The sequence below is a fragment of the Clupea harengus genome, chromosome 4 (assembly GCF_900700415.2).
Source record: "Clupea harengus chromosome 4, Ch_v2.0.2, whole genome shotgun sequence".
NCBI lineage: Eukaryota > Metazoa > Chordata > Actinopteri > Clupeiformes > Clupeidae > Clupea > Clupea harengus.
This window is the reverse complement of record NC_045155.1, coordinates 3,611,056-3,632,818: the sequence shown is the minus strand read 5'-3', so window position 1 is coordinate 3,632,818 and position 21,763 is coordinate 3,611,056. Positions and strand designations below refer to the sequence as shown.

Sequence of the window (21,763 nt, the reverse complement as noted above, 5' to 3'; positions counted from 1 at the left end):
GGGACACTAACAGACACTTACTGTCCATATTTATTTTGAGAATACAGGTCTGTTTAAACTGGTAGAGGCAGGAGATAGGTCAAATGCTGAAAAAACAAGAGGTCATCTGATAGTGCTGGCTGGTAGTAAGGTATTTTCTGCCAAGCCTACAATAGCCCAGTTTGACTGACCTTTCAGACATGTGAGATAGATATGACACCAGAAGTTATGCACTCATACAGCCTTATAGAACACAGACCATAAGTGATTCGTGCAAACTGCAAAGGTCAATTACCTCAAAGTTTAATGGAAAATGACTATAAAATATAATATTATAATACAATTACAATACTATAAAGATAAATATACTGTTTGTCTCATAATACATGAAGTATGTGTTGTAAAAGGTAGGTGAATACCAGAGTGCTTCCTCTTTATGTTTGGGATTTACATAAACTTCACACGATATGTCCATACTTGTCAACCCAGTTCACAGATACAGGCACATACACACAGACAAACACACACACACACACACACACACACACACACACACACACACACACGCACACACACACACACACACACAGATACAGGCACATACACACAGACAAACACAGTATTCAGAAGCCGAGGCACTAAGGGATTTATGGAACCAAACAAACATTTGAGCACAATATTAGCTTTTGATTCTGGTTCCTCTTTTTCTTTAAAGGCATAGAGGAGTGGCAGAGCAAGCTGCCATTACAATGAGTATGATACCGGGCGAAGACAGACGAAGCTCAAACAGCTCAAATTCATATGGTATTTGAACAAACCAAACCCTTTTAAAAGTCTTTGAGTCTAGTAAAAAAAAAAAAAAAAAAATTCTGCAGCTACAACTTCAGCCATTAAGGGAAACTAATTTTCATTGTAACAGAACTGGTTGTTTGTTACAAACGTTTGAACAAATTAAGCCAATTTTTGTTAACAATTATGGAGGTAGTTGAAGTCAAATGGGAGCAGAAGAGCTTCAAGCTGCCAGGTCCTTCCTTGCTAATAGCACAGACAGGATCAGAGAAATCTGTCGGAACCAGGCCACTGAACAAAGTGTGTTGGAGAGAGATATAAGATTGAAGAGAAATATGAAATTAGGACTGAATGCCAAACTATTGAGACTTAAAAAAAAAAAAAAACTTGACTATAGCTCCCCTGGACAAAATTGAGAGAACTATAGGCAAGAGACATATGTTATGGGTATGTTGTGTGTTCTCTACAATAAACTAGACCTTTGGAGTTTGGGTATAGTACATAAAAGGGATGCAAAACCCTTGCACAAAACCAGTAACAGCCAATCTGATAAAAGTATTCTAACTGGTGGTGCCTTCGGTGATATAGTTGTCAATGTCACATTGTGAGCGTTTTATTTACATTTTTGCAGGTGGTGTCATCCTGGACCAGAGACCTATGTGGTGCATAATCTGGACAGCTAGTGGGAATGAAAGATTAGTTTATCTTTACATGACCATATACCATCAACAAGAAATTTGAAGATTATACCAAAACTAGATGCCCATGAACTTACCTCAAAGTTAGCAAATTGCTGCATAAAGGATTAAAAACAAAGGGCAGATATATGAAATATATAATACAACCTATAGCTAGAGACACTATAAGGACTGGTATTACACTTGATAGGCAACGGGCAGCCAGAATGAGAACCAGTGGCCCAACGATGTTATGATGCCACCCTGTGGTGAAATGTAGACATAGCCGTAAATAAATGTGTTCTATTTGTAAATTATGCCACCCTGTGGTGAAATGTAGACATAGCCGTAAATAAATGTGTTCTATTTGTTAATTATTCCTTTCTGGTGAATTGTTTCATAATGCACCTGTAACAAAACAAGAATAAACATAAATACATATGGGGAAAAGAATAATACCCAATAGTAATAGTAATAGTAAACTACCGATATTTGATTCACGTATGCTTTACCATACGTCATCACGCATGGTTGACTTGCTCCAGGATGTTAGCGTTGACTTCCCGGATGCTATGTGTACACAACTGCAATTAGATGTTAACTCTTCATTGTTTTTGCTCTAGTCGTTCGTTCTTGATTAGAGGTTTTAATAGCAAGAATTTCGGGTCAGCTCTCCGCCAAAATGCTGCTCGCGATAAATCCACTGGTAAGGCGCACTTTCATCCCACGTATCAGAATAGTAAGTGACCTGTATGCCAACCACACAAGGATCACACCACGTAACTTAGCTGTAATGTAATGTAACGTTACTGTATTGGGGTAGCAACAAACGTTTTTCGTTTCATGTAGTTAGTTTTAATGTACCTGAGCTCGTGTTATGGTATTCAGTCAGTTGAAATGAACAGCCCATGTAATGTATACTCATAACTAGTGGTTAGCAAACTTGCTAGCCAAAGGGCATGGAAAGTAACATTACCGTTAGGTTGTCAGCCAGAGTGCGATGCTGTTCACCAGTTGTAGTTACCTCCTAATGTAAATTGTCTGATCCACATCAATTTTACATATTCATAGCAGATCACGTGATAGAATTATCTGGAAAGATTCGTGTGCTTTAACAGTATCACTCGTCTCTGAAAAGTGTTTTGTCGTTCTTCCACAGTTCTCAATGGAGCCCCATAGGACGAGACTGAGACAATGAGAAGAGTAACACAGACAACAACTCACTGACGGTCTGAGGAATTCCTTTTTCTTTGATTTAGTGACACTGACTGACAGTATGTTTGTGACCGCTTATTTGGCCCTTGTGGTATTGGCTGGCCTCTGCATTGCCCTGGAGCTTGCTTCCCGTCGACTGTCACCTCAGCAAACAGCCACAACCACTGTCGCCAACCCTGCGTTCTGTCGCTTTCAGAGACTCTTCCTGCGGGGCTACCTCCTGGCCCTGTGGGCAGACTGGCTCCAGGGGCCCTACCTGTACAAGCTCTACCGCCACTACAGCTTCCTGGAGTCTCAAATAGCCATACTGTATGTGTGTGGGCTTGCGTCCTGCGTGCTTTTTGCTCCTGTGGCCGGCTGGCTCCCACAAGCCCTTGGCCGTAGACGTACCTGCCTACTTTTTTGCCTGGCTTACTCAGCCTGCTGTATTACCAAACTGTCACGGGACTACTTTGTGCTCATCTTAGGACGCGTCCTGGGTGGCCTGTCCACCTCCCTGCTGACCACCTCCTTCGAGGCTTGGTATCTACACCGGCACGTGCATGTTCATGACTTCCCCAAGGAGTGGATCCCAGCCACCTTCGGCAAGGCAGCTAACTGGAACCACGGCCTTGCCGTCTGTGCCGGTCTGGTGGCCAACTTGTTTGCGGAGTGGCTGGGCCTGGGTCCTGTGGCACCCTTTCTGCTGGCCATCCCAGCTCTGGCAGCATGCGGCTGGGTGGTGCTGACGGACTGGGGCCAGGAGGAGAGGTTGGAGGGTGCTGAGGGCAAAGACAAGAACGGGCCCCTACTGGGAGGCTCCAACACTGGATCATCATCATCCTCCGCAGTTGGACGCTCGTCAGCACAGACACGCTTCTGGCGCAGCTGCCTGGAGGGCCTGCGATGCCTGCTGTCGGACCGGCGTGTGCTGCTGCTGGGCGGTGTGCAGGCGCTCTTTGAAGGTGTGCTCTACATTTTCGTGTTCCTATGGACACCTGTGCTGGACCCACATGGGCCACCGCTGGGCATCGTCTTCTCTTGTCTGATGGCAGCCGGCTTGGCGGGCTCCATCCTCTACCGTCTAGCCACGTCGGCCCGCTACCGGCTGCAGCCTGCTCATCTGCTGTGCCTGGCCGTGCTGCTGGCGTTCTTCTCCTTCTTCATGCTCACCTTCTCCACGGCCCCTGGGCAGCCGCGGCCCCGAGAGTCCCTGCTGGCTTTTCTCCTGCTGGAGCTGGCGTGCGGACTCTACTTCCCGGCTGTCAGCTTCCTGCAGGGCCGCGTGGTCCCCGTGGAGCTGAGGGCTGGGGTGCTAGCCTGGTTCCGGCTGCCTCTGCATCTCCTGGCTTGCCTGGGGCTCCTGGCACTGCATGGGGAGGTTTCGGGTACTGGTGGGGGGGAGTCGGGCGGGGGCACCAGGCATATGTTTGCAGGTTGCGCTGCCATGATGCTAGCTGCCCTGCTGGCCGTGGTAAGCCTCTTTACTCTAGGGAGGAACGATGCCGATCTTCGCCTGGAGGGAACTCGTGGAGAGGGGGAGGGCTGATTAGGATGTGAAGGAACTGCCGGGGACCAGATGATGAGGACCATGAACTTTCAGCTTTACAAATGTTTTGCGTCTGTGTTGCCATCGGTTTGCCACTGAGACATTAAAGATTTTTCTTTATCGTTATCTTAAATGTAAATGTACACACACTTAGTGTTATGCCTTTGGGTTTTCTGGAAAATAGGATGATGTCCATTTATATTTTCAGCCATTCAGATTATGTTAGTGACAGTAGACCCTTTATCAAGCTGAGCCATCTCAAACACATAATGTGATTTTGATAACTTAGGTAATGGCTAGACGTACAGAAAATAAAAAAAAAATTCAGATTGTTATTGGAATCCTGTCATGCTTCTGTCTTCTTCAGAAAGACTCACTTAAAGAAGCAGTAAAGAGTTTTGGTCAAATACTAGCAATATTTTGATCTAAAGCTACCATCAAAATTAGTTTTAAGATGAAACCTTGAAAATTCACCCTATTTACCTCAGGACTCCAGAGCTGCATATAAGTATATTTATTAGACAAACAACAATCTGGCTCACCCCCAGCACAAGGCTGAAAGTGAAGCCATGATAAACACATCGCACAAGGTTTATATAGACAGAAGTTTAGCGTTCAGCAGGGAAAACCACGTGGTGGATTTCTGCCGTCCGAGGAAAGGATGGAAGTTTTGCAAGGTCGGAAGAAGCACATTTCGACCCTTCTTATCACCTCTGGTCTAAACATGCTCTTGTACATATGCAGACTAAGTGGCACCTAATAATCTAAGTTACACACACACGCAGAAACACAGAAAAGCCATGTTCCTGCTTACATAAATACATGATTCATATAAGGTAATTAATAATACAATGCACTTGATTATTATATTCTTACGTCATTAACAGTGTTTGGAAATTATCTCCATCAAAACCAGTACTAGTTGCCCATAAAAACAAATTTAAAATTGTTGTGTATTGTCTCTTTAAGACTACCTACGAATATATATTATCATTTACCATTACCATTTACAGTTTTAAATAATTTTAGAAAAGATTCTCACTGTGACTGGAGGGGTAACAGGAGAGGGCTTAGTGCCTCTGAAGCCAAAGAGGTGCCATTCCTCCAGTGAATGGAAAACAACTCTCAGTGGGTATAGACCATTTGGCTTGGGGTCACGTCTGGAGGAGAGGGGTCAAAGGCCATCTTGTCTAAGGATTTAAGGGGATCTAAGATCACCCATTTATGGACACCATGTCCTTTGGCCATCTGGAAAGAAAAGCACTGAAATACGATTCAGGGGATATATCATATTTCTTTTGTTAAAAGATGTTAGTTTAAAAGAGACAATTGTATTGGTTTGGCGCTATATAAATAAAATGTAATTTAATTTTGCCTAGTTTAGTTTAGTCTACCCAGTAAGAATATCATTTTATGTAATGTTCACAAACAGGTCAAAAAGACAAGATTACAGGAATTTCACAAAATTATAAGAGTTCCCGCACCATCTTCAGTCTTGCTGCAGAGCAATAATTCCAGATCTCTCTCGACTGAGTGTTACGTCACTGATTCACAGACCATTGCACATTATAAATAAATAAACCATCACCCCTATGTGGCAGCCAACTTGGTACATCCCAAACCTATCTCAATGTGCCCGCTTATCCTGGATGTTGCTAGAATGTGCCGTTTTGGGGGAGGGAGGGGTCCCTGTGTGTAGAAAAGTCAAAAAAGAGGGGGCTGTGCTGTTTGAGGATTAGTCGACTGCGATCAGTAGAGGGGTTTTCATCGGAGCTGCGCAAAGAGGAACAACTGCATTTTCCCAGGCACAGAGAGAGCCATCTTAACAGCATCAAAACAGATAACTATAGTGAAAATATACAGGTGAGGGGGGCAGAGTGTCAATATTCTGAATTCATCCTAAAGTGAAGAAGGAGTCTACGCACTCCAAGGACAACTAATTCAACATGACTCAGGGCAAGGTAAGGACACACTGGATCCTCTTCTGTCACACACACATCTCTTCTACAGATTTTCACTACTGAATTGGCAAAATTGGTTGAAAATCCCTTCCCAAACACATCCTGCTGTGTTTGTTATGTAATAGCCAGTCGGCTTATGCATCTTCCTAGTTGTCTGCTTACAGAAGGCCAATGTGCTTTCACAGTCAAATGAAGTGCGTATCAGCTAACAGACCACAGACACACTCAGGTGATGTTTTGTTTCCAATGCTGCTGGATTGATCCAAGATTCCTATGGTCATGGTGTGGTTGTTTACATCCTAGTTTGTGTTCTTTCTATATTTGGGTTTACTGTAATTGAAGACCTATGTTACTTATATATATATTGATGTTTGCATATATAATAAATCGACAGGAGTCATAATGAAGACCGGTTACCTGATATAAGACAAAATATGTGAACTGAAGATAACAATTTTGTTGCGCATATTTCATACAGAATGAATCTCTAGCTGTTCAGTGGTGTTTTGAAATGTTTATAGTGAATGGAATAGATTTTTCATTCACAACGCTTTCTCTACACGGAGCACTAACAACAAGGATTGATATTTTGCAGCATTAGGCCTATCAATCTTGTTCCGAGTAGAACGTTCCAGAACTAAATGAAACCTGTTAAATTGACCAGTGAAATGTTGGTGAAAGTACGTAGTAGAGTGCTTTTGCTGTCCCCTTGATCGTGGGATTAACAGGAAAGCAGTGTCTCTCTTTCCATGGCCTGTATTAAATTAATCAGCCAGTAGTTTAGCTTTTTTTTTTAGAAAACCATGCGTAACGTCATTTGTCTGCATAAATAACTAGTCCAATACTCACTCTCCGGTGACAGTGGTAATTATTAATGCTTCAGATCAATTACATTTAGTCACCCCATTCACTCAGACCGCAGCGCACACGCAGCATGACACACTGTGCACATCATTAATCAATGACGATGGTTACTCAGAAGAAGGTTGTAGACGTCACATGGAAGGTCTGACGCCCTGGCTTGTAGTGTTGGTGGAAAAATGTTGTCATCCTGCTGGGGTCATACACTCAGCTGGTCTACCTCAGCACTCTCTATTTAACATTATTAGTCATCACCTTTTCCCCAGCACTTTTGATGTGCGCTCAGTAGCTTTGAATTTCACGAGTAAAACAGATGAGTTTAGATGCGAGAGTAGTTTAAGGCCAGATTAGCCATATTGTCAGGCTATGCCGTTGCGCAACAGCCCAGTTACACAGAGAGCTGCATCTGACTGACAGGCTGCAGAGATGGGCAGTGTGGCTGCTCTGATCGGAGCGCTCAGCATCAGTGGGTTGACATGAATATGCCGATGGGGGTGCGTGTCATTTTGGGCCAAACCACTGCCCCTCTACTCGGGGAGAAACCCAGTCACAAATATGATCAATAAAGAAACCTGCGATTGCACATTTATTCAGTGATGGTTTGGTGGTCTACTTGCAGCTGTCGGTGACAAACAAATCAAACCATGGCTCTACTGCAGAAACAACTCCCCCATCTCCTCCCACCTATGAGGAGGCCACTGCAGGTAAGATACAGTAAAGTTGTAAAGTACAGTAAAATTATTTAGTGCAGGTAAATAAAATGGGTAACCACCTTTTGACTATAGAAATACTTTCACATTCTACTTAATGATATTTACATATTATATATATAACTACAATATAATACTTTTGTTACCAAAGTGTCCTCTTATCACCAATCTCATCTATGCCGTTGCTGAAACAAGCATCACTCATTCTTCATGAAATCATTCTTATTCTTCTCTATCGATATCCATAAACTAATTTGGTTTACGTGTGGAAATGCGCCATTAGTGTTCCTATGGTCCTGTTTGTTTACAAAGTTCTACTGAAACAAATGAAGGCTGTCTGAGATTCCAGACTTTCTTCCTGTTCATCTCTAGGTGGCAGCCCCAGCTGCAGTGGGGCCTACCAGGGCGATGGGGAGATGCTCACTGATTTTAGTTGGGATGACAAGAACATCAGAAGGGTGTTCATTCGCAAGGTACCATACCCAACTTGGATAATAATAATAATATAAGTTGCTCTTTATCAGAGGTTTGATAGTTTATGCCACAAATCCATCATTTGCTTACATTGTTCCTTTAAATATTGTGAGTGGTTACATCGATTTTTCCCAAAATGTTTTTTTTTTTCTGTCTTTAGGTGTACGCAATTTTGATGATTCAGCTCATGGTAACACTGGCCATTGTGGCTCTGTTCACCTTCTGGTAAGTCCTTGAAGAGAGAGAGAGAAGATGGTCAAATGCTTGTGCGTGCGTGCGTGTGTGTGTGTGTGTGTGTGTGTGTGTGTGTGTGTGTGTGTGTGTGTGTGTGTGTGTGTGTGTGTGTGTGTGTGTGTGTGTGTGAGAGAGAGAGAGAGAGAGAGACACTTATCTTACGTATTCATGGTGTTTTGTCTTTTTCAGTGATCCATTAAAGGACTACATTCAGTCTCACCCTGGGTGGTATTGGGCCTCTTAGTAAGTACCCATTAAAGTGTACATCATTACTCACCAAGATTTTGTCTCAGGAGTGGCAGTTTTTAACCTGGTTTTATCTCAACAGTGGCGTGTTCATTGTGACGTACCTGACCCTGTCCTGCTGCTCTGGGCCAAGGTGTGTTTTGATATTATTATTTAATACATTCCTTTAAGCACATGGACTGAAACAAACCACACAAGCCAAACAAGTCGGCTGTCGTAATTTGTGGTGATGCTCTCCTTTTGTCTTTTTAAGGAGGCAGTTTCCTTGGAATCTCATCCTGCTAGCAATCTTTGTAAGTATAAAAAAGGTTTACCGGCGCAAGTTTGAGTAAAATATGAATAGGAATTTTTAACAGATTTACAGCAAGCTCAGAGGCTCTTATTTTTCAGTGGCAGAAAACATTAGGTGATGCCCTCAATTCTGACTAATCTTTGTTTACTTCTGCCAATTAAAATGTGTCGAATCAAATCTCTCCTCTTTCAGACTCTGTCTCTCTCCTATATGACAGGAATGTTGTCCAGGTATAGTGTCTGGATTGTCTGCTTGTGTGTACTTGATGTTTTTTTTTTTTTTTGCATTTGTCTGCCAATTTTGCATGCTCACTCAACTCAGACACTGAGTATGGCTTTCTTGATGGCTTTCACATCTAGGTAAACAAGTTCAGTTTTTGCTGTATAGACCATTTGCCACGAACCTTCCTATTTTCTCTTAATTCACATCAGCCTCAACACTGACTTGATTTGCAAACATTAACCGATTTAATGCAATCACTTAGTGTAAAGCATGGACAAATGCATTGCTATTTGTTTTTTTTTTGGTTTAACACATACTTTAGTATAATGTATTCATGCTGTCTCACCTAAAGTTTTTACAACACCAAGTCGGTCGTGCTGTGCCTGGGCATCACAGTCCTGGTTTGCCTCTCCGTGACACTCTTCAGTTTCCAAACCAAGGTGAGAGAATGTTGGTGAATGTTAATGTCTGCATGCAGTTCAACCGTTGTGTGAGAGTGACCCTTCTGCAAATTCTCCAACACATTCCAATTTCTTATATTGTGGTAGTTATTGGTACGTAAAAATATGATTAGTAAAGCCAAGATATATGGATACACTGCAGTAAGACTAAATTAGTACTCATTGTATTTTTATATTTCTGCTTTGTTCTTCTCTATAGTTTGATATAACTTCATGTCAAGGTGTGCTGTCCATATTCTGCATAACCTTGTTGATCTGTGGAATTGTCCTGGCCTTCGTCCTGCCCATGGGCTACGTAAGTACTTTAGGCCTAAAGAAAAACAAACAAATGAAAATTAGATTCATTTCTTTAGCCTTGGTCAAAACCATAAATAATTTCTACTTTGTTGTTTCCCCCCAGGTTCCATGGTTACATTCTGTCTATGCAGTTTTAGGCGCTATCCTGTTTACCATGGTGAGTACAATGCAGTTTTAAGCCCTACTAGCCTGGTATAACCAGACCCAAATTCACTTATTGAATAGATAGGGTCTGGCCATGGTTCATCGGGGATTGACCAGCCTTTAACCAATCGGCATTGACCACTGTGGGATTGCTATAGCCACTAATGGTGCATGCGTGTATTAGCCTCCCAAAATCTTGTTGGTGGTAAATAAACAATGTCTTTGACCTTGATGAATACATTTACACATTCTTATAGCTTCAATTCTTGTATGTTTGCTAGCGTTGCTACAACTGTTTGTATCGTTCTGTCTAGCTCTAGTACTGCTGCCATTGTTGTAACTACATTTCAAACAAACGCTTCACCTCACCGTTGCACTTAACCACCCCTACTGGTCACTGATGGAGGCCACTCAAAATGGCCCAGGACTCCATCCATACTATAATCAATTCCACCACTTCTACCACCGGCTCTTTCTGAAACACTCCCTCACTGCTTCTTCTCTTTGCTCCAGTTCCTTGCATTCGACACCCAGCTGTTGATGGGCAACAAGCGCTACACCATTAGTCCAGAGGAGTACGTCTTTGCCACCCTCAACATCTACCTGGATATCGTTTACATCTTCACCTTCTTCCTCCAGGTGTTTGGCACAGAGCGGGACTGAGACATCTTGTTGTGGCGTCCAGCTGTACACCCTGTAATGCACTTTTCCTGTTGTCCACAAACCCTTAACCCTTACTGTCACCATCAACGATACAGTGATCCTGTCCTCTCCAGCATGATATAGCTCTCTAGTACACTGTGTTTAGGTTTCATGCTGACATCCTTCCTGACCTACCATGAAGCTCCCATTTAAGGGTGGCTGGGTTACATTAGCTAATGGGTTTTAAAGAGGAACCTAAACATGTAGCCACTCTCTCATCAGTGGACTAGCATGTAACTCTGGGGTTACCAATGGTTGATGTGTGAAAACAGAGTAGTTCTAGAACACCTGCTTGGAGTGTATCTTCATCTAGATAGGATTCCATTATCTCGTGCAACTGCATTCCTGGAATCATTTTTAACCTTGATGTCGCTATGAGAATTATCATGGCAATCATGACTCTGCATGCATCCGTGGGTACCTCTGTGCAATAGCTTACACACAAAAGACAAGAGTTACAGAAGTAAACAACATCATGAAATTGTAGCTTTGTCTCCAGCCTAACATCAACACTGTTGTGTAGAACCTTTACTCTAAGTGCATGTAGACTTGAGTGGATGTGTAAAGAGATTCATCAGATATGAGATGGTTGACAACAGTCCCTCTATGGCTGCTTTTGGTTTAACTACCAAACTACATTTGCTGATCTGCACTTTAACTGCTAGTGTTATGTTCTGAGTGCCTTCCCTGCCCCTCAGTCTGAACCCCTATTCCCCTAATATGAAGTTTTAGTAGAACTTCTGTGATGTGCATTTCTTTATTACATGAGTCAAGCCTACTACAAATGTAGGTTTACAGAAGCTGATTGGCCAGTGCCTCTAAATGGAGGATGCTTTTGCCTCTCCTGTCTAAAAATGTGAAAATGGTCTTTATCTTTATTGCTGTGTAATAAGTCTTTCTGGCGAAGATAGATTGGCAATATGACTAAATTAAGTCAATGATTTATTCAACTATTTAACAATATTCTTTTTCATATAAACCAAAAGATTTGTATATATTCTTTGTCATGTTGATGTAAAAGCCATTATCACTTTCGCAAAATACTTTTATTTACTATTCCTATTTACTCATTCTTATTTATTTTGAAAGTCTGTGGAAATGCACTTGATGATTCAGGTTAAACTGTATTTGAAACATAGCATGTAATTTGTGAGCCCCAGACTTAAAAGTGCCAATGCTTTTCATTTGGTCTGCATTTCAAAGTAGTTTGATGATGTTTCAGTACTGCAGCAGTTAGCCAACATTCAAAAAGCTCTGTCTTTTCTGGTAAATTTAAGGAGTGAATCCTATTACCAAACGTTTCCACTTGTTTTACCACAATCATTGTTTTCTTGTCATTGAAAAGACAACATTAATTTGTTGGCTTTTATTTAAAGATGTGATTGTAAATGTACATTGATTTTTCACAATGGTTGAAATAAATAAATGAGATGGACATAGCCTATAGACGTGGTGTTATTTTAAGAAAATGTTGGTCCCTCACTAATGGCACACAGTAGAAATACATATGTGACTTTCCATAGCTTTACATGCTCCGAGACAGATATTAGAAAAAGTGTAAATATTTTCCGACATAGTAGAGCCACAATCACACTAGTAGTGTCAAAAGTGTAGCTCTAGAAGTGCGATTTCCCTCGTTTACGTATGAAGTCAAACTAAATGACGTCAAGTCTACGTATGGTATTGATCCAGCCATTCCCTGTTGAAAATACTTTGAACTCTTGATGTACATGTTTCTCAGTCAACCAATGAAAGTGTTTGTAGGACAGACATAAATTTCGGCCATGTTGTGGTTTTAAATGAGGAAGAAGCGGGAGAGGTTATCGTCTTAGCAAGTTTATTCATAACATTTACTCATTTGGAGTAGCGTCTATTTGATTGAAAAGTCATTGTATCGTGGTTGGAGGTAATATTTAGATGAGTAAAAGAGTCTTTTGAAAACATTAACGCGTCGACGGAGCTAACGTGAGCGATACTCACTGTGTTAGCCTTCTTAGCTAGCTAGCTAACTAGCCAGCTAGTTTTACTAGCTGCTAGGATAGCATGCTGGCTAACTAAAGAGCTGGTTCTTGGCGAGGATAAAGATAATACCAACAAAGCTAGTTAGCAATTAAAGCTAGTGGTTACTTGCAGTGGCGTGCGAATGACGGAAACAGCTATTGTGAGTTTGCGACTGCCTTGGCAGGCTAATTTGAAGCGGCACTAAGTTCTTTCAAGCCACGACTCGGACTACAGTTAAACATGTTCAATAAATTCTACGAATGGATTGGAACAGGAATAGCTAGTCTCCGTAACGGAGCGCCTGCCAATGAAATACCCGGCACCGCTGGAGTTTCTGAAGACAGTCCTCTCAGGAGAAAAAGGCCAAATGACTGGTAAGTAACGTTATGTGAGTTAGCTAGCTAGTTTCCGAAGAAAACATGGATTTTCTATACTGTACTTGTGCAGTTGAGATACACACGACTCTCTGTGAACACACTCACCAGCGTTGCAGCGTCCTAAGACATCAACTGTTCTAAAAGGTATTTACCGTTAGTGTAGCCTATAATTAGCGAAGCAAGCGCGAAAACTATTGCTTTGGCCAGGACGCCAAGTTAAAACCCAACATTGCAACATGAGACTGAGTTGGTCGGCGTTGTGGTAGTAAGGGCGGCAAACCCAATTCACTCCTTCACCATGCCAAGCAGAAGGATTCGAATGAGTTTGTCACATTGTCCGTTTAAAACAATCAGAAGGCAGTTTCCTTCATGAACAGTAGCACTTGATGGAGTGTCTGTCTGCAGCCTTGTGTTTACAGAGTTCACAGCTTGTAGTATATGAGTGGTATTTTAGATATCTGGGGGGTATTTCAAGTACGTGGTTTAGTGACAAACCTGGGTAAGTTTTCTCAGTGGTTAACTCTTCTTTAATAAGGTTTACCCCTCACTCTGCGTTAACTTACTCAGGTTTGTCACTAAGCCATGTACTTGGAACACCCCCTTCATGGCAACAGTCAGCTACAACATACCATGTATATATATATACATACATACATACATACATACATACATACATACATATACATAAGTAGAAAATTGGGTACTGCAGAATCATAGTAGTGTTCTCTGAATGTCTAGTGCTTTTCTGCCTCCGTGCAGAAATACCTAAATTTAGGCTTTTCCTTCAATGTGCTGTCTCATGAGTAAGGTGATTGTGTTTGTTTTGGACAGTATGGAGGATGGAGGAGCAGATGAAGAAAACAGGGCTGTTAAGAAGTTCCGTATGGGTAAGTTGTGTCTGCTGTCCCCATTACAAATTAGACGTTGGAGAAAAGTTAGCCAGCCATGACTCAGTTTCTCACTTGAAGTCTTTGTGCAGGAAACCTTGTCGACTCTGTCAAGAGCGCCGCAGAAGGGGTGAAGACCCATGGCTCCAGTGTGGCATCGTGGGTACGGAACAGCGTGAGCCCGTCCCTGAGGACTATGTTACCACCATCCCCACCACCCACCATCCATTCTGCAGAACCCACAGCCCCTGCCTCTCCGCCTGAAAGCACGGTTGGAACCAGATACTTGTTTTTGTTACTGCGGTTTGGAGAAGTGCCTTGCTGTACAGATAATTGTTCTTATACAGAAGTTTGCTTTGGTTTGGTGTATGTGAGCACATTCTTTTTTTTTCTCCTTCTTTAGGAAACAAGTCCATGTTCCCCCAGTGAGACCTTTGGCGATAGTAATACTCTGACGGAATGGAAAGTCACCTCCAATACAGGTAAGGTCATGTAGTTTACTGCAAAATCATTTAAACTTTCCGCAATTTCTAGTTCTTACAGTCATAGTGTAGTCAGTAAATTATGTTTGTTCTTTTTGAATATACTAATAGATTGAGAGAGCTATTCAAGTGATTTTTAATGTCGTGTTTTTTTTTTTTAGGTGTATTTGTGTGCAAAGAATACATTTCTCTGTTTGATGAACTAATGCTCAATCCTACAAGTCACTCAAATTACCCCTTTTTGACAGTTGGACTGTGTTATGTTATTGGTCGTCATAGTGATTTACTTTTTGCATGATGCCCTACGTGTGCATGCTTTATAATGCCATTCCTTACTGAATTTGAACATTTAGACTCTTTAAGGATAGAGAAGTCCGTCACAATCTCTAAAGTGTGCAGGCGTCAGGCCTGCATGGTTCTGCCGACCCGTGAAGCACCCAAAACCAACGGGCACTCCCTATCGCTACCTCCCCCCGCCAGCATCCCCAAACCGTGCCCCTCCCCTCGCCTGGGCAGGCCCCTCAACCTGAGGCTGCACAGATCCCCCAGGTGTGTTACCACTGCAAACACACACAGACACACACACACACACACACACACACACATCTGCTTTCCCGTGTCTGTGATCACACTCTGTGCAATCACTGACGGTTTCGTATGCATTTTTATTTCTTGTGCGTCTGCAGTGTGTCCACCAGCCCTGCGTCCAGCAGAGGAAACGCCTCCTACACCAGCATGTATGAAAAGACCTTCCCCATCCACACAGGGAGCCCCTCTTGCGGCAGCCCCCGTCAACCCGTCCCTGCTCGCCCACGCTGCACAGCGCAAGAGGTCAGAGGTCACCTCACGGCTGTCAGATGCTGTACCTTACTTACTCCTGTGTTTTGGACTTGTGGATGTTGAAAGTCTTATGCGATAACTGACGTGCCTTTCTATGCCACTGCCTGTGTGTTATCAGTCAGTTCGTGAGGAGGAGAAGGAGGTGTACAGACAGCTTCTGACCATGGTGTCGGGAGGACAGTCGTCCCTCTTCCACAATGGCAGCTCACACGGTGGTCTTCGCTCTCAAAGGGACTTGTGAGTGAACTTTACTTCCCACGCCTAATCGCAGTACCAATCGCAGCTTTTGATTTGTTAATTTGATCTGCAAGTGTGCAGTTCTGTGTGAATTTGTTAAGCGGCAGTATAGCCCGATTGTTTTTTTTTTTCCAGTCGGTTGGCATATTTTCTTCCTTAAATTCTGAAAGTATTTTATTTGTTCTACCATATTTTTCCTGTGCAACTGGTCTGTGTGTAGTTTGTAACTTCCACCCCCTCTCCCAGCACCAGCTTCCTGATGTGCCGGCGGCGGCTGCTGCAGCGTGGGTCGTCGGCAGGCTCCGAGTCTCTGGAGCCCTACAGCGTCAGCGCCCCGCCCAGCCCGCGCCCCGCCTCCAGCCAGGCCTCCAGCCCCGGGGCGGTAGACGGCAAGGCCTGGTCACCAGAGCCAGAGCTGCCGCCCACCGCCAAGGGTCCGGCGGCTCTGCAGTCTGCCCCTTCGCCCGCGGCCCTGCAGGACACCTCCTCTCAGGACACACAGTCATCAGGTCTGTACCACACGGCTGTATACATGCATCACAGATGTGTGGCTATTTGGTTAAAAAAAAAAAAAAACGTTCTCATGATAAAATGCTTGTGAGGTACCTCAGGTCAGCTTAGTGGGGTCCTCTTACATCAGGGCAAAATGGCCTAATGCGTTTCCTCTATTGCTTCTGTGCAGTTCATGATGGAGACTCAGTGATTTTTGTGAAGGTGAAGCAGGGCAAGAGACCCGAAAACTCCAGGTGAGCACCGCTCCTAGTGACCTTACCCTGTTTCTCTCGCCATCACTCCTGACTCAGTCATAACCACAGTGCCCCCTTCTTTGCAGTGTACCCTGTTTCAAGGCTGAGCTCTGGATTAAAGAACTGTAAGTAATCTTCTCACAGAATTGTTATTTGTCCCTCTGCTGAAAATCATTCCACCATTTTATCCAAGCATAGATGTTTAGGATCGGGTGATTTGCAGGTGCCCTTGCTAAAGCGTGAGCGTGTCTTTGCAGGACTAGCCTGTATGATTCTCGTGCCCGGGAGAGACGGAGGCTGATTGACGAACAGGAAGCTCTGGCCTCCCAGCTGTTACGACAGGTGAGCTGCCTTCAGGTTGTTTCTGAAACGCGTTCCGTCTCTCCTGTTCCCTTCCCGCTCTCCTTTCCTCACCTTTCATCTAACATGGCTGCTCCCCTGTGCGCTTTAGCGGCTGTCAGAGGAGGGTCAGACAGGTGTGACCACGTTTGAGCTGCAGGTGCGGGTTCCCCTGGAGAAGGAGGTGCCACTGGCTCCCATCATCACAGAGCCCACTCCGGCAGTTGTGGAGTCTGAGTTTCCAGTGCTAACTGAGGTGTGTGTGTGTGTGTGTGTGTGAGAGAGAGAAGGACAAGGAGAGTGTGTGTGTGTGTGTGTGCGTGCGTGACACTTGAAGTCTGTCAAAAGGGGGTGCACAGGGCACTTTATTTTTTGGTCTCTCTCGACTTAATTGAATCCCTTGCTCTGTGTCCTCGTGTGTGTGTGTGTGTGTGTGTCCGTCTGTGTGTGTGTGTGTCCGTGTGTCCGTGTGTGTGTGTGTGTGTGTTTGTAGGAGATGGAGGGGGATGTGAGCAGAGCTCTGAGAGGGGGAAATCAGGACGAGGTTCTGAGCGAAGGCTTCCGTCTCACCATCACCCGCAAGGACCTGCAGACACTCAGCCACCTCAACTGGCTCAACGACGAGGTGAGAGGATCGGAGGCTCCCTCCCACTGCTGTCTGTCACACAGGACCAGTAGCCACTTACCTGGGCTCACTAAGAACTCAGAAACACCTCTGACGTCTTGTGTCTCAAATTCAGGAGGGAAAAGTTGCATCGTAGTGTAGAAAGCCGCTCTCTGAGTGCTTATTTGTCCAGTGCAGTGTACTTTTCGTGTTGCTGATGTAGGCCTCCCTTTGTCATCTTTTGCTGTGTATTTATGAATGTGTAATAGGCAGTCATTCTCTAATACCTCTTTCATGTTATTTTCTTTGTTTTGCTGTTACGTTGAAAATGTTCCCCAAAAACCAGATCATGAGTTGTGTGTGTGTGCACAGGTTTAACAAATGGATTGGAAATATTAGAATGCTTTACTTCACTTGGTGCTATCAGACTGCTCAATCTTGAGTGATTTTTTTTATATATATATTTTTTTTTAAGTGTAAAAAGTAACAAAAGTCATTTGAAGTGACCCGTTTTGACTTCCCCTGCAGGTGATTAACTTCTACATGAACCTGCTGGTGGAGCGCAGCAAGCGGCCGGATCTGCCCTCTGCCTACACCTTCAACACCTTCTTCTTCCCCAAGCTGCGCAGCGCCGGTTTCTCGGCCGTTCGCCGCTGGACCAAGAAGGTGGACCTGTTCTCCCACGACATCCTGCTGGTGCCCGTCCACCTGGGGGTGCACTGGTGCCTCTCGGTGAGTAGCGGTCCTTCTTCCGATCCCGAGATGCAGGGAGCGACCTCGGTGTCGTCTGGCCCGCCTGCGCGGCAGACATGCCTCAGGGAACACAACAGAGTGACACACTCATGCTGCCTAGTTGGGTCGGGTGCGTGCAGAGCGGTGGGTCAAGGGTCGCGGCATCTGTTGCTGAGGCCTCTGATCTTGTGCTTATATGCTTTATTCCTAAGTTAAGTTTTTTTTTTTTTTTTTTTTAATAAATCTTTTACGATTTTCAGTCATTCCCAGTATTTGCATTGCTGTAAGGGAATTTGTCATGGTGTACCCCTGCAAGCTGTCTTTAATACATCCTGGTGGATATTTTTCTGGAACAAAATGAGAGAATGCCAGGGATTCTTAATGTGCATGGTTTTACTTCATCATCATAATAATATTATTATAATTGAGTTAAGTGCATACCTGGCTAGTAACATATTTTGGCTAGATTGGGCCAGATGAGTTAGTGGGGTCCAGACTCCATCAGACAAGTACAGTATATGATCATTGGAGTCTTCTACTGATTTATAACTTATAACTTATGACATTAACTATGGCCTGAATGTTCTGAAATGCTTTCCAACATTGCACCTGTAGAGCATAATGTCAGTGAGTAGAGCATGAAGTTGTCAGTTGGGGCCAGTTTTGAGTTGGAAACCTGCTGAACGCTCATCAGAATAACATGAAGTTCATAACGCAGAAGGAGGAGCAAAGCCTTACACCGCAACATCTATTTGCAAAGCGTATTCATTCTCTTTGTGTGTGTGTACTCCGCGCAGGTGGTAGATTTCCGGAAAAGGGTCGTCTTGTATTTTGATTCCATGGGTGGAAACGACGACGAAGCATGCCGAATATTGCTGTGAGTTACCCTGGCGTTCTCTCCTCCACTTCCCCTGTCAACTGCGATACCATTTAGAATTTAGACTTTTATTAAAAATAATACTGAATAAATGACTCGTTTTGAATAGCAAGTTTAGCATCAGTCTGATGATCATGCTGTCCTCCATAGGAAATACCTGAAGCAAGAGAGTGAAGACAAAAGGGGGCGGCATCTGGACACTTCGGACTGGACCCTGCACAGTAAAAAAACAAACGTGAGCGTTGAGGCACAGACACACACACACACACACACACACCGTTCCTCATGAAACAGCGTTGGTTTGTCCTGCAGAGGTCGTCCTGTCTCTATGTCTGATCCAGGGTTTGGTTTTGCAGGAGATTCCGCAGCAAATGAATGGGAGTGACTGTGGGATGTTCACGTGTAAATACGCCGAGTACATCACCAAAGACAGGCCCATCACATTCACACAGGTAAGCATGCACTGTTGAGCCCAGTGGTGCTATTTAGTGCATGCAGTACGAGTTGGAATTCTGTTATAATTCAATGAACTGAAACGCCTTTTCTGTTTTTGTTGTTTCCTGCCCTACAGAAACACATGCCCTACTTCAGGAGAAGAATGGTTTGGGAGATTTTGAACAGGAAACTGTTATAAAAAAAAACTGACACTAGGTGATTTCATGGCACCTGTGCTCCTGTTCCTCCTGTTCCTGACACCTGTTAAACTGCAGGCTTCAGTTTGGCCAGAGACAGCCGACACAATATGACCAGCACCCATCCCTGCCCCTAGACGGGTCCGTTTGGACCCGGCACAAGCTTTTTTTTCTAGCTTCAGCGCACCACAACAGGGGACACTGATTGGGACGGAACATTTTATCCCTCGGTGGCAAATGTTTATTCACTTGTCAAGTGTTGTGCTCACCTTTTGTACGTCGTCTCCTAATCTAGAAGTGAGATGGCAGCTTTGAAGAATTTGGCAAGGGCCGAAAGCTGTTGACTCATTCTCTCCTGTATATATATATCCCTGCTATGATACAGGGAAAACACTTTGTATCTTACCAGCCAGAATTCCAGGAGAAGAAATTGTGACAGTTTTGTCACGTTATTTTCATGAATTTTCGTATTTTCTTTCGCATTATTGTATGTTTATCTTGTTGAAAATGAGCAATTGAAATAAAAAGAGATGTTTAAAAATGTCTTTAATAAAAAATAAACACCAAGTTCAGATTCAGAAGGCTGAGCCAAAAGAAGAGTCTTAAGTTTTAAGCTCCTCTCGAAATGGAAAACAATGTTCCTGTGGCCCCAACAGACAACCACAACGTCACAAAACACTGGACAGTGTAAAAGCCTTATGATGTGCTAAAAGGGATAGATCAGCAGAATATTATGGTGACATTTAGAGGAAGGGAGCAGGGTTTAACAAGATTGGGATGACATAACAATTCAGTTTGAGAGGCTTATATCAGACATCATTGCCCCAACGTTCAGCAGTGAGAATGGAATTAAACGCATATTAAGACCATTTCCTCTTCTGTATTTGCCATTTTAGAATATGAATTCTGTGTCATTTGTCATGGGTAGCAGCCAGGGAACTTCAACAAAGCACTAACGGAGGGAAACTACCGGAAGAAAACCAAGTCCCAAGTGGTCTGGAAAAAATCTTAACTCATGAAACGTTGACGAGAAGTTACGGTGGCTCCTACAATCAATTCGAAAATCTATCCAAACATCAAGGGAGTCTCCAGATTGACATCTGACCGAAAGTTCATCTGAAAATACGAGCAGCAATTTAGGAGGCGATTTTCACCAAATACTAAACAGCAAACCGTTAAATGGCAGCTCTACAAAACATCAGTTGAAATGATTGCTTAATAGTCATTAAAGATAAGATCCCAAGCACATGTTTAGCTGGCAACACACATCCAGATGTGTCCTCTGCTAGCAGACTGCTGTGTGCATGCATACTCCTGTGCATCTCCAGCAACTGGTTTTAAGTTCATACCTCACTATTTCCTCATTGAGCTCATTACAGACCGGGGAGTTTGTCAGAGATGAATGTTGTGTATTTCACCAAAAACGAGCACAGTGAGGCCCTCTACATGAAGTTGTCCTCTGTCCCCACTCAATATCTTTGAAATGCAACCAGAGGTAAAAAAAAAAAAAAAATGACAATCATGTTTGGCCATGGAAACGTTGCTGTGAGAATTGACCACTTCAGGATTTCAGCGTCACCTTAGAAACAAGTTATGAGCAATCTGTCACTCCCTTGTGTTTTTTTCCCCCCCCTTCACTCAAATCCTCTACACTGTTAACATGAAGGAAGGTCAGACATCCTTGCTAGAGAAAAAGGTGCTATACACCTGTACAAGCTTATTCACTTATACGATCTCAAACTGCTTATCGGTCACTTTCTGTGGAATTTGAAAAGCAATGGAAGTTATATGACAAGCCTGTTAAAAATTATTCCCTTAAACTTTTCCCTCCAAATGTAGATTAATTTCCGTCTCACTAAATGGAATGAAATATGTGTAGGGCTTTGGGGCTTAATGGACACAGAATGATAATCCGACACTTAAAATAACAGTTTTACCAGCTGCAGTGTAGATATGAGTGATTAAGTATAATTTCGCCTGACTGAGTGGTAACCCAGGATTCAGGAGCCCTCCAGCTCTGAGGTCAAGTACAGGTTTAGGTCATGTAAAGTTTGTGATTGTTGAGTTTTAAATAATCTGCATGCCATACTAAAACGAAACACACAAAGATGCAATACAAGGACCACTGTTGTAAGTGAACTGAACGTTTATACCGCTACTTCTGCAAATGGGGGGAAAAACAGATATCCTGTTCCTTATGGAAAATAGAACAGAAAT

General features: G+C 43.4%; 3 protein-coding genes across 4 annotated transcripts; all 3 read left to right on the top strand.

The window, feature by feature from the left end:
- The first annotated feature begins 1,973 nt into the window (after positions 1–1,973).
- mfsd5 (major facilitator superfamily domain containing 5) lies at positions 1,974–4,314 on the top strand. The gene is made up of 2 exons (XM_012841735.3): positions 1,974–2,151; positions 2,605–4,314. The coding sequence occupies exon 2, from the start codon at positions 2,722–2,724 to the stop codon at positions 4,186–4,188; it is 1,467 nt and encodes a 488-aa protein (XP_012697189.2). The 5' UTR covers positions 1,974–2,151; positions 2,605–2,721; the 3' UTR covers positions 4,189–4,314.
- A 1,525-nt stretch (positions 4,315–5,839) lies between these two features.
- On the top strand, positions 5,840–12,231 carry LOC105912688 (protein lifeguard 2). Of its 2 annotated transcripts, none has more exons than XM_031565811.2 (12): positions 5,840–6,149; positions 7,630–7,714; positions 8,093–8,193; positions 8,355–8,419; positions 8,618–8,671; positions 8,757–8,807; positions 8,928–8,967; positions 9,288–9,325; positions 9,541–9,628; positions 9,849–9,944; positions 10,050–10,103; positions 10,604–12,231. In XM_031565811.2, the coding sequence occupies exons 1-12, from the start codon at positions 6,135–6,137 to the stop codon at positions 10,751–10,753; spliced, it is 837 nt and encodes a 278-aa protein (XP_031421671.1). In that variant the 5' UTR covers positions 5,840–6,134; the 3' UTR covers positions 10,754–12,231. The 2 variants fall into 2 exon arrangements, with proteins under 2 accessions (XP_031421671.1, XP_012697126.1); XM_012841672.3 differs by lacking the exon at positions 9,288–9,325 and adding an exon at positions 9,159–9,196 and having other exon boundaries at positions 5,843–6,149.
- A 245-nt stretch (positions 12,232–12,476) lies between these two features.
- senp1 (SUMO specific peptidase 1) lies at positions 12,477–20,087 on the top strand. The gene is made up of 18 exons (XM_012841726.3): positions 12,477–13,167; positions 14,002–14,057; positions 14,150–14,328; positions 14,461–14,539; positions 14,893–15,088; positions 15,226–15,370; positions 15,498–15,616; positions 15,863–16,125; positions 16,299–16,362; positions 16,449–16,487; positions 16,620–16,704; positions 16,814–16,957; positions 17,195–17,326; positions 17,834–18,037; positions 18,835–18,914; positions 19,065–19,149; positions 19,271–19,366; positions 19,486–20,087. The coding sequence occupies exons 1-18, from the start codon at positions 13,034–13,036 to the stop codon at positions 19,546–19,548; spliced, it is 2,163 nt and encodes a 720-aa protein (XP_012697180.2). The 5' UTR covers positions 12,477–13,033; the 3' UTR covers positions 19,549–20,087.
- The last annotated feature ends 1,676 nt before the right edge of the window (positions 20,088–21,763 follow it).

What these genes read in the sequence shown, in the direction of transcription:
- mfsd5 (XM_012841735.3), top strand. Translation starts at nt 2,722, where the DNA reads ATGTTTGTGACCGCTTATTTGGCCCTTGTGGTATTGGCTGGCCTCTGC.
- LOC105912688 (XM_031565811.2), top strand. An exon ending in CTATGAGGAGGCCACTGCAG is followed by an intron (nt 7,715 to 8,092) that starts GTAAGATACAGT and finishes GTTCATCTCTAG; the next exon opens with GTGGCAGCCCCAGCTGCAGT. An exon ending in GCGCTATCCTGTTTACCATG is followed by an intron (nt 10,104 to 10,603) that starts GTGAGTACAATG and finishes TCTTTGCTCCAG; the next exon opens with TTCCTTGCATTCGACACCCA.
- senp1 (XM_012841726.3), top strand. Translation starts at nt 13,034, where the DNA reads ATGTTCAATAAATTCTACGAATGGATTGGAACAGGAATAGCTAGTCTC. An exon ending in AAGAGACCCGAAAACTCCAG is followed by an intron (nt 16,363 to 16,448) that starts GTGAGCACCGCT and finishes CCTTCTTTGCAG; the next exon opens with TGTACCCTGTTTCAAGGCTG. An exon ending in AGTTTCCAGTGCTAACTGAG is followed by an intron (nt 16,958 to 17,194) that starts GTGTGTGTGTGT and finishes GTGTGTTTGTAG; the next exon opens with GAGATGGAGGGGGATGTGAG.